Genomic DNA, 12,193 nt, shown 5'->3' with positions numbered 1-12,193 from the left:
AAAAAAATTCCCTTATTTTCTACATTGCAGATGATTGGAAAATTTTATGCTTTAGCTTCATGGGATGCCGACTTACAAAAAATATTGGGGAGCCCAAACCGGCGATCTTTCCCCGGCAAATTTTATAAGTAGTGAGTTTAAAGTTTTTTAAGCATTTTAGAAGAGTCGTGTGATCAACATTAGAACCCTGATCACTCGAATCTTGATATCTGGTTACTGCTGGGAAAATCGACAAGCCTGACAAATTTTTTCCTCGCACCCATAACGAATTTTCGAGGGGGCTCGGGTCCCCTCAGGCCCCATGGAGTGGGCGCCACTGTTTAACTTAATACGGCGTTTAAGGGATTTTTTTCCGTCATGTGCCCGTCAGGCTCACCGCACCCCGGTTTTAAGAATCCCAGACCGCACCCTACGCAGGGTTAAGCAGGTACCCTACCCATGGAGTTCAAAGGAATATGCCATGGGGGGAAAGTTAACACGGGGGCAAGGCTGCAGCCAGCGGGGGGAGAGGGTGCTCACAACCCCCGAAATTTTTATGAGATATGGTCTCCAACGTACCCCTCCATCAAATGTACCTCCCACAGTAATTTTCATAATTGCTTTGGAAGAGGGAATGGATATATCAACATCTACGAGGTACCGTGCAACAGGGGCGCAGCTAGGAATTAAGGCTAGGGAGGTTTAGGTGCAACTAAAACGGGGTGTGTGGGGGTATGGAATACCCACCTGGATAAGCGGTAGGTGCGAGATTAATAAATTTAAATGAAGCGGAATTTTAAGATAAATGGTCCAAAATGGTGAGTTTTACGGCTTTCTGAGGGATATTATGTTAATCCTTACACTATTCTATTAGTAATATCAATACAATTAAGTAAAATGGATTAAAATTAAAATCTTCTCTGAGCTCTGCGGGGGGGGGGGGGGGTTTAACCCTCAAAGCCCCCCCTCGCTGCAAGTCACCACCATGGTGTGTGGCAAGGGGTGATTCCACACCAGGCATGCAGCACTCATCGTAGCCATAATGGGAAACGCGCTCGCTTGCTGGACACAGGCTAAGCACACAGGGCAACGACACGCGCTCAGACTAGAAACTAGGGGAGTGCCAAGGGCACGGACAGGCTATTATACAAATAAAACTACTGTTAGTAATAACATGCATGAATCACGAAAATTTAGCGATTATCGTGATTCATGCATGTGTGCACACGCAAAAAAATGCAGACGGTTAGTATTTACATATATGGTAAGTTATTGACCGTACATGCAGAGCCTATTTTATCTAGTCCGAGTCAAGCTATCCTAGAGCTAAACTATCGCAGATATTATGGTCCCTTGTTTTGTACGCGGAGAAAAACGACATATAAAATCCATCGGTACTGCAGTTTCAGAAAAGGCAACAATTTTGAATAACAATATGAAGAGGCCATCATGTGATCATATGACTTCTCACTTATTCGAGGAGAAAATTGGCGCTACTAGAGAAAAATATCGGTCACAAGTTACAACATCATGGCGTTTTCACGGGGAATATTCCCTGGATCACTAAGGTCAAATGCTTCACGAGTCACCGTGCGCGATATTCGAAATAGCCATATCATGAAAAGAATGTCATGTAAATTTCGCGTAAACTCTGTAAAACGCGTTTTGTCGCTTAGGCGTCGTACGAAGTGTGTTTATATTCATTCATCATGAATTTTCACTAAGTTGAAGCCGAATCTATAGATTTCATGTCATGAAAAGTGATCTCCTGTAGTGAAAATATAAGTGATGTGATGCCAGTGGTTCGGGTTGACTTTGGGACCAACTGCCACGAGTCAAAGTACATTATAAGTGATATTTGTTTCCTACGCTTACAATTAAAAAATACATTGGGAGCATTCAAACTTATGCGTACCTAATGACATTATTTAAAATTTAATGTTTGAAAGTGACTGAAACAATGTATTAGCTCCACAATAAAGAAATGTTTGGGGACTCTGAGAGGAATACTTCCTTTTTAAGAACTTAAATAGGCGATATCAGCAGAAAAATACATTCACAGCTAAAATTGGCATTTTTAGGCAATTGCCATAGTTTCGCCATTAATGATCTTACATCACCACATAATTGGAAATCCGAGTGAAAGAAATATATAGGCATTTTGGACAACGACTACGGCTGAATAATGAGGCATGTCTGCCTACGTGTATGATAGATGAGGAACAAAAATAAAATAAATTAAAACTACACATTAGTGAGAACGAATGAGGTCAGTCACCCGCTGCTAACAACTTAAAAGAGAAAAAAGGCATGAACCAAAATCTAAACTATATGATATATTACTATAATCCCAACAAAAAAGCTACATGTGAAGAAAAAAGTCGCAGACTTTTTCTGACGTCGACTGACTTCGATTAGGGTGCATCTACTGATTACTTATGGCGTTGAGGGGAGGGAGGAGGTTAAGACCTCTATGGCCAAGACGATTCGCACCCAATCTCACGTGGGGGAGAGGGGGGGTCCAGCCAATTATGACGCAATTTTTTGTGCTGTGTGAACTGTGATTCTAGACTACGATCATGGTGATCTTAAATACTGGTCTTAACTAGGGATGGACGGATCCAGGATTTTTTTCGGATCCGGATCGGATCCTTTATTTTCGGAGCCGGATATTTTCGGATCCAAATGCATTTTCAAATTCCTGCTCTTAAACGAAGTAATTATTCAAGTTTATTCTGGGAACGTACAATCGAAGGAATGCTTTTTAGATTTTCATACAATTTTAATATTTTTATAAATTTAAAATAATGTTTATAGCTTTCAAGTTGTTTTTTTAACATCTTTACATGCTCAGGACCTAAACTGTTACGCTTGGGTTTGGAAATGATAATAGGAAAAATCTTCGGATAAACCACTGACCAGTGGCGTGGGACAATAATCGCATGCGACGGCACATTTGAAGAGAGAATCGGAACTCTTTCCACCCTTAAGGGCGTTGTATTCGCTGAAGCAAATTCGTTATTGCCAATTTTAAACTCATTTGAAAAAGGCCAGATTGGCGCCCATGCGATCCACTCTACGTGACGTCACAGGGACCTAGTTTCTATACGAGTAGATAGGAGATTTACATCGTCTGAGATTACCAATGCATGCATGAGGCACAGAGCTCAGGGAAACGTCTCTCAATAATCACCTATTAAAACTGGCTAAGGTCGGAAAGTTTTCTTCGTTTGATAAGGTATTAATAATCCTTATTTAAGTCAAGCACTAGCAGCTAGCAGGGTACTCTGCTACCTGCTAGCATCCTGTGTCGTATCAGCGCTCAAAGCCTCGCCCCAAGGTCACCTCTTTTGCGGCAGCGGGAACCAGAACGACGTCACACGGGGTTTTCCCAGCATTCATACTTTGCCGTCGTGTTTTCGCGCGCTTGAAATTTTTCACTTTTTATTTAATCGCGAAAAATAGATATCGTCATTTAAAAATCTAAGAGCGTGAAATACGTACTCCAGGAGTAATAATCTTTCGATTTAAGCAAAAAAAAAAAAAATAGGAAACCACCCTATTACCTTATGTAGATGCTCATTTCCGATTCAAGGATGCTTCCATCTTTAGTTAAGATCACAGGTAGTAAGAAATATCAGATTTTATTAGAGGAGGGAGCCGTAAAGATTGAGGAGGATGGTCTTCCCATGCCCGGAACTGGGATGGGGCATGCGGGACACGAACCCCGGGCGGCAGATATCAGGGGCGGAATTTTTTAAAAAGTGTTTAACTTTAGTAAATTATTAAGGTTTAATTAAGTTTATTTATTTTATTTTCTAATGAAATTATTCAACAATAACCATATATTTTAAATTATTAAACAATCATATTAATAAAACTTCTTAATAGCAAACAATAAAATTTCATATACCGCATCTCAAATTTAGCTTACGGATGTATCACATTTTAGTGATTCGAGGAAGCGAGGGGGGGCGGCAAACTGATCTTTGCCCCCTCTGATAAAACTCCGAGTTCCGGCCCTGAGTCACCCCTGGTGTAAGAAAAACCTGTGGTGGTGGAAACTTAATTCTATTGGAAATGAAGAATCTTGCTCTTCAGGTAGTACATTAACCTCGACAATGGTACTAAATCTAGGCGGACCAAGAAATTTATTTGGGCAATTCGTAAGGCAATGGTAATTAAATTCCACGGCCGCAACCAGAAAACATTTTCAATGAGATTCACCTCTAGGCAGTGGCGTAGCTGGGAGCGAGGGGGTAGACCAGCTCGCCGTCAGCGGTGTGACGCGCGGCTGTAGCTCGTGGAAAAGTATTCCTGGAAAACTGTTGAGCGGACGTTAAAATGGAGCGAATTTCGGTCCTTTGAACCTGCAAAAATTGTGCCTTACCCCTGAAAATGATGCTACTTTAAAAAATCCGGAAAATTTAATGTTATTGCATTTATGCTCTTTGAGCGGCCTCTAAATGTTAAATAATTAAGCTGAATTTTTTAGGATATCCATTCTGCACCCCATAGCATATTTTAAGAGGAAGAAATAAAAAACCGAGAAAAAATAAAAAAAATAAGCAACACCCTAGGGTAGGGGTTACCGGGTAACAACCCTATCTTCAGCCTTTATTACTCCATTGTATAAATATGATATACTTTATTTTTAATATATACTCATAAAAAATTTCTATTTTTGCGTCCTAAAAAATCAGGTTTTCAACATTGAAAATCCCAACATTTTCCGGGGTAGGACCTCCGGACCTCCCTTTGCCCTGGGTTGTTGTTTTCCATGCACCCCGATCACAAGGGCCACGAAATCTCCGGCACCCCCCGAATTTCAAAATCCTAGCTACGTTTCTGCTATTTAGTATGGGGGTTAATTTTGAGGGTGTACCCTCAAGACCGTATGTTTGAGACATTTCGGGGAGGCAGGGTTGTGGGAGAGGTGTTTAAACTCCCAGACGTACCCTACGGCCCCAGTAAATTCATTGGATAAGATAAGGGAGCATACATTAATTACGTGAGCCGTTAAGGCTCTTTATAAGCCAAATCTCACCCAATATCACGTGGGGGAGAGGGGGGGGGGCGGTCAAGGCAGTGGCGTTGCCAAGGGGGGGGGGGGATGAGGGGATTCTCATTACCTGGGAGCTACAACTTCGATGACGTACCTATTGACAACGAATGCTTCTACAATTTATTCACGCGCAAACTGTTACCATAAATACTATGAAAACACGCTTTTCTTCGCTATGAAATGACTTTTGGTTCAATAGGATGACTTGAGCATACAAAGGATAGTTTCGTCTGGAAAGTATGACCAAAATATATCCCCCCCAAAAGCCTCAGAGAATAAAAAAAAATATTTAAAATTGTTGTCTTTAGATAATTTGACTTATAATAGCTACATCTGCTTAAAGTTAAATTTTTAGTGCCAAAATGATGTTAAACGTATTTCCAGGCATATCATTTTCCATTAATTTGACCAGATTTTGCCTGCCGGAGGCCATGCCATCCCCCCTAGGCATATTCCTTGTTGTTGCACTTACCTCTGGGTCCTGACAAGTATCACGTAATTTCGTTCCGCAGGATACAGGGTAAAATTGCGAGAAAACTGGTATGAATAGAGAAAAAAATAAATAATAAAGGATATATAAATCGAACGCAATGAAGCATAGATTAACATATTCACCCTGAAAATACGCATTCCGAACAATTTCACGTCAGAATAGAGCAGGGATGCCGACTTACAAAAAATATTGGGGGGGCCCATACCGGGGATCTTGCCCCGGGAATTTTTATAAGTAGTGAGTTTTAAGTTTTTTAAGCATTTTATAAGAGTCATATGATCAACAATAGAACCCTGATAACTCGAATATCAATATCTGGACACTCCGGGGAAAATCGACAAGCCTGACACATTTTCCTCACACCCATTACGACTTTTTGAGGGGGTTCAGGCCCTCTTAGGCCCCATGGAGTCGGCGCCACTGGAATAGAGGGAGGGGGTCAACCAAATGTCGCGATATCTCACCAAGGGGAAGGGGGAAAAACCGTTATACCACCTCAAGTAATAAATAGACGCCCGCACGACATAAGCAATGAGTCAAACTATCAATTAATCGGAATGAGAACGCAAATCCACCACTACAAAAAATTATAAACACGCTTAAACCAAAGGGCATTTCAGTTTCATTAAAAATCATGCATTGAAATAGTAACTGATTATCACCCGCTTCCTCACACATGAAGAAAGGAACCATGCTTCTAGACACGCTGCGGCGCAGAGGGGAGGAGTCAATACGATACTATGTATGCAGTCCTCCACGAAATGCCAAGACTTCTTCCGAGACATCTGACACCATGCCTGGAGTCATGTTCCTAAGAAGAACATCCCATGCGCTGGCTGCTATAGGATACAGTTTCTGCCCCCCTCCCCCCTCTCGACAGAATGGAACATTGTTGCAGTTCAAGCCTCACCTCTGAAGCCACAACCATTTCTCACGTCGTCACACCAACGGCCAAAAACAGCGACACCAGCGGGACCTACCGCACCCAACGTCAGACACGAGAAGACTCGGGCGATTGTATAAGGAAGACGGATTTCAAAGCAGTACTCACGACGACTGGATTCTTCGGCTATCTTAGAGGAAAACGACAGAAAAGGTACACTATTATCATATTTCCATCTAATATTATCGTATATTTTCAGAGAAAGCTTCAGCAATTTGTTAAGTGACAGTTGACGGAGCTGTGGTTTGTGATATCTTGAGGGCAGAGGTGAGTGTCATTAGAGTTTGTGGCTAGGTCTAGGATTATTTGAGCATCATTCGCACGGTTGAGATGGGTTGACTTTATCATATCACATTGTCAGCATGGTAGTAATATATGCAACACACAATTCATCTTGGGGTCGTCGTGGTGGTGCCTACGAGCCGGCACTACGGCTAAGCAATGGTGTGCTGGCCCCGATCTCTGCAATCGTAAGTTATTCAATGCTTAGGATTGTGGAGTGGATAGGTTGATGTAATTGCCATTTCAGATATTCCAGGCCAGAATAGTGGCGTTAGTACCAGGGTCTTCGGAGAGCACGTGACCGTATTTGGACGGCTGCTATATTTTGGTGATATACTTACCTTCCAGACGAAACTATCCTTTGTACGCTCAAGTCATCCTATCGAACTAAAAGTTATTCCATAGCGAGGAAAAGCGTATTTTCCTAGTTTTTATGGTAATGGTGTGCGCGTAAATAAATTGTAGTTGCATTTGTTGACAATAGGTACGTAATCGAAGTTATAGCTCCTACGTAATGAGATTATTGCTGTTTTTTACGTTTGCTGTATTTTTTTAAGCAGACGGAAATATCGTATAGGGCAGTGGTGTAAATGGATCCTCATTTCCGGGGGAGGGGGTGAGTCAGACCCCCGTAGTACTCCGGGTAGTGGTACTTAACAATAACTTAAGATGACGGTTTAATATTAGTAAGGGGCAATGATAAAAATAAGATCAGGTTGAATCTTTTCAAATACGGCCACAATATGATATTTTGTACTTAAACACATACGGATACCTAAAAATTAGTGACAGTATCATTGTATGTGATGACCACGCCCTCTTTCATGATTGATGAAACTAATTCAGACTAGGCTTAATGCTTTATCTATTTCTTTCTTATTCTTTACTTATCACTTTATCTAACTTATCTTCTCTCTTTATTTTATCGATTTCTGGGGGGGCTGGCCCCCTTCGGCTTCCCTTATTTTTATGCACCTCTGCTATATGGTAATGAAACTGCTCTACTATCCAATGGCATTTTGCCATCTCTGATTAATACTGACAGTGTGCCGTGAAAAATTGTTTCAAAATTAAGCAGTTTAATTATGTTTTTTGAAAAATGGCCACTTGCTGACTGCATTGGGTGTGATCTATCATGAACCTGAAGATCAGGGATGTAGCCAGGAGGAAGTGTTGGGGGAGTACAACCCCAGGGTCGGGGGGGGGGGGGGGGGGTAGATTCTGGTTAATTGGGACATATCGGGACTTGTGCACTTTGCCCCAATTAGGCGAACTCTCTCATATATGGGCATAAAAAACTTTGAAATGGTAGAAAGAATGTTTTTAATGCAACGTAAGTTTATTAAACTATTACTTTCATTAACCCTTTAGCTGCGGGAGCGTCAAAATTTTTCTTCCACTGTGTGCGGGAAAGGGGAAGATATTTTTCCGTCGACCCCGGGCGTGTGTCTAGCAGGTAGTGGACCCTCATAATCCGGGACTACCCACCCTACCCCATGACGACAGACCATGAATACAATTGACCCCTTTCTAAGAATCATAATTGAAATTAAAATATTTGAACGTTACTTTTTCTAAATTGAATGTAAATGAATTTTTTTCCTCAAATTTGGCCATCATGACATTTTTATGAGCGATTTGATATCAAACAGTAATAAAATCCATTGATTTTTAACCATATTCCTCAATATTACAACCATACTTCAGCCTTTGAACTTTGGGGAGCATTTAGATGTGGTAGGTAGAGGTAATGGATAATAAAGGTTATAATAGGCATTCTTTTCAGAAATTATTGTATTTTTGGCACTTAGAAATCAATATTTGAATGTTAATCTCTAAAACAGCTTTCTGACAGTCTCTGCACCAAAAACACGTGTCTTTTCTCTTTTGATCCCTTTTTTCGGTATTATTACACACGAAACATGCTCTCTGGGGGTTTTTTCTGCCCTCACAATCAGGTACAGAAAAATTTCCGTCCTCACTCTCACAATCAGAGTCGAATAAAATATTGAGAACTTCATCCTCGAGAGAAACCTTTCTCCTTTTTGGCTGAGATGGCAAATTTTCACTATCCATAGTGAAAATAAATGAAGAGATTCACAAAATGTAGTCACTCCAGTAGGTACTTGATTAGGAGCAAACGTACACCACCGAAACTCTGGAAAAACTGAGCAAAGATCAATAGAGCATGTGGAAAAGACAGGATATTCGAAGGGAAACCCATTCGGTGGGAAATCCAGAACGAGAATATAATACTCAAAGGAAAGAAATGTCCTTGGTAATTACGCAGGTGCGACAGACCCACCACCAAAAGTATAAGAAAGAATAACCAATGCTTTCAAATAAGTTTCCCCAGCTAATGGACAATGACAAGATTAAAAAATTCCTAGGAAATGCAAGGATTCATTGGAATTGTTTTCTTCGTGAATGTGCGGCGGAGAGCAAAGAGACCTCTCTCTCTCGGAGAAGGGATAATCTGGGTTGCGCTCCCCGTGGTGAGGGTGCCCAGTCCTCGAAAGACGCCTTTGTGCTCTCTGCCACTAGGTTGGGCCGAGTTCAAGCAACCACGGAAAGGATGGCAATAAAATCTTAAGGAAAGGCTGCCCGTGTGAAGAAAATCTGGTCAAACGTAGAAAAACGTTTTTCCCGCACTCACCATGCAGAACGTTTAAAAACGTTCCCGCAGCCTAAGGGTTAATAAATCAGCGAGTTTAGTTGAATTTTTATCATTTTTAAGAATTATTTCAATTTAGTTAAAAATATTTTTCACAGCCTCGGGCGACGACAAATAAATGTCTTTAAGTCCTATTCTCTTGTGGATAGTATAACAACACGAGCTTTCAAAAAAGGGCTAGAATAGGAACATTTGTAAATAATATGAGTAAATCAAAGGAGGAAAATTTTTAAAAGAAATAGTACTCTGAAAACAAAAAATTTTAATTTCGTCACTAATATAGAGTCTATGTCGCCGACTCATGGCCCAATAAAGCGGCATGCTGTACCAAATAAGCGGAGAATACTCTGGGATATTCCTCTATTGGGTTCTGTTCTTCAAGACCTGCCCCAATTAAGCGGCTGCCCCAAGTAACCGGTGGACCCATTAAACGGAATCTACAGTACTTAAAATTACATAATTTAAGGATCATCGGGGAGCTATTTTGCTAAAACTTAATGGTGGAGCATAAATCTTTTTTATGGGTTAATATTTTACTGCCAAAAATAATTGGTTTGAGCAGGGCATGTTCCCCCCCCCCCCCCCATAGCTGGGCCACTTCTGAAGATGTTACCCTTTTTTCGAATAGGTTTCCAGGAAATAAAATTTCTTTGTAGAATGACTTCTTGTGTACTAATATTAATTAGTTCATACGTAGCCATTTAAAAATATTTAATAATTATGCAATTGAAAAACTTTTGTGTTGCAGTAAAACTCCTTTTCTACTCATTGTCAGTAAATGACTGGGGGTTTATGAAGATTATGCATACCAAGAATTTGGTAAATTCTCATTAAATAGTTAAAAGTTGAAAAATCTGCCAAATTAATAAAAATTGTAAAATTAAAATTGCCCCATGGTCATAGCAGTGCCCCAGTCTCCACTTCTTCACTAGTAACTAATTGAAGGATTTTGAAGCAAGATTTGCAGCAAATAAGAAAATTTCGAGGAATTTTCGTAGATATCCAACCAACTGTCATTTGGAAAGACAGGAAGTACCCAGTCCCTCAAAAAAATCTCAATCCTATGCCTGAAGTGAACTACAAATAATTGCCTAACTCATTATGCTTTAGCATCCTGTAGTGGATCAAATTACACCACTAATTATTAATCGGTGAGAAATACGGACATCTTTTCTTTCAGGATCCTAAACACTTCTTCACATTCAATCCAGAATCTACATTCAAAATGGATAAGAAAGAAAAAACACTATGTTTGAGGTAAGTTAATGAATTAATCTCCACGTTAAGTACTGATCAATGTTCATATACTTGAGTTTTCCTGGATTTCATTTATGATTAATTCAATTATGATTTGCACTTGAAGATGATGATAATTCATTGAAACCCGGGTTGCGCTCTGTAAAAAATAAGTGGTGTAAGTAATTGTGTGAAATCCAGGAAAACTTGTAATGGAATACCGCAAAGTAGATCAAGAGTCAGTGAATTTTGTTTCATATACATGCTTAGGGAGGGTAACCTTACTTCTTTGTGGAATATGTGTCCTAACCATTTTTTAGTGTATACATTGATAGGAGATGAGCTTTTATTTGCTAAATTATTTATTGGATTAAAAATATCATGGAAACTTTGAAGGGAAGCCTATAAAATATCAGGGTGCAGGAAAATAAAGACGTTCTTCATTTGGGTTTACGTTGCAACTGACTGCTTGGATCATGGGTACCAATTGGTCGAGAATGAAGGGTGGAAAGACACTTGGTGATGGGAATAGCCTGTTCTTAAAGAAATGCATCAATGAGGCCACAGCTTAATGCATTATCTGACGGACATAGAGCTGTGCCTGAATTGCTCTCCAAGCAACACTTGAGCAGGGATCAGCCAGTTCCAGTATTTTTCAAAGATTTTTTGTTAAATAATGATTAAGTGTACTAGAGCATTATGCATTTGAAACTATTATCTCATTAATGGGAGCATAAGATTACTGAAAACTATTAAATATGCTGGTGGAATTCAATTGCTTGAGAGGACACATTTTGGATACCACCTTGCCTAACATTCCCTCTCAGGATGTAAAACAGCTTATATATCAGGCTTAAATTGATAGAAATACTTTGTCATTTTCAAAATAATGGAGGTAGTAACTTTGCATTCAATATATGTTAAAGTATAGTTTTTTTGAAATGCAATCACAGTAATATTTTAAAAGCCATCCTTGATGATAAAATATGTAGGTAGTTGATGGTCATGTTATTTTATGAGTCTCTTATTGGGCTTTTTTTGTATTTTACCTAGATACAGTATTATGTATAGATTGAATAATGCAAGTTGGTGAAGAAAGGGGATGAGAAGTTTACAGAAATAATTCTTTCAAAATGTTTTAACCATACAATCGACACAAGGTGATATGCAAGAGAACAGTGCATCTAAATAGTAGAGTAATTACTTGAAAAGTGGAATTGGTGAGGCGTCAAAGGAAAGGATGAATTATCATGGAAAATTGTGTTGAAATTTCTACTTACAATATGTGGAAATTTTTTTGAAGGACAAACACAGTCGCACTGGGTAGCAACACATGGTTTGCTAGTTGCCATACTCAGCTATACTACAATATACAGCCCAATGGTAGTCCTTGCTTATTAAAACACCTGATTTACTTCTAACAATAGCTGTAGAAGAAAATAAAATTGAATTTACTCCACAAAGAATGAATGTCAGTAGTAATAATATTACGATGATAAATTATAAAAACACTTGCAAACT

The 12,193-nt window shown here is 39.6% G+C and overlaps 1 protein-coding gene across 1 annotated transcript in view; it reads left to right on the top strand.

Moving 5' to 3' along the window:
• The first annotated feature begins 6,354 nt into the window (after positions 1-6,354).
• The window catches only part of LOC124166923, a 40,855-nt gene continuing 35,016 nt past the window's right edge, over positions 6,355-12,193 (top strand). The window contains exons 1-2 of the mRNA XM_046544637.1: positions 6,355-6,633; positions 10,617-10,693. Of these exons, the coding sequence (XP_046400593.1) occupies positions 10,662-10,693 (32 nt within the window). The 5' untranslated portion in view covers positions 6,355-6,633; positions 10,617-10,661. The remainder of the gene's footprint in view (positions 6,634-10,616; positions 10,694-12,193) is intronic.

Source organism: Ischnura elegans, chromosome 10 (assembly GCF_921293095.1).
Source record: "Ischnura elegans chromosome 10, ioIscEleg1.1, whole genome shotgun sequence".
Classification (NCBI taxonomy): Eukaryota; Metazoa; Arthropoda; class Insecta; order Odonata; family Coenagrionidae; genus Ischnura; species Ischnura elegans.
The sequence above is the reverse complement of the archived record's forward strand: the minus strand, read 5'-3'. Positions and strand labels throughout refer to the sequence as shown.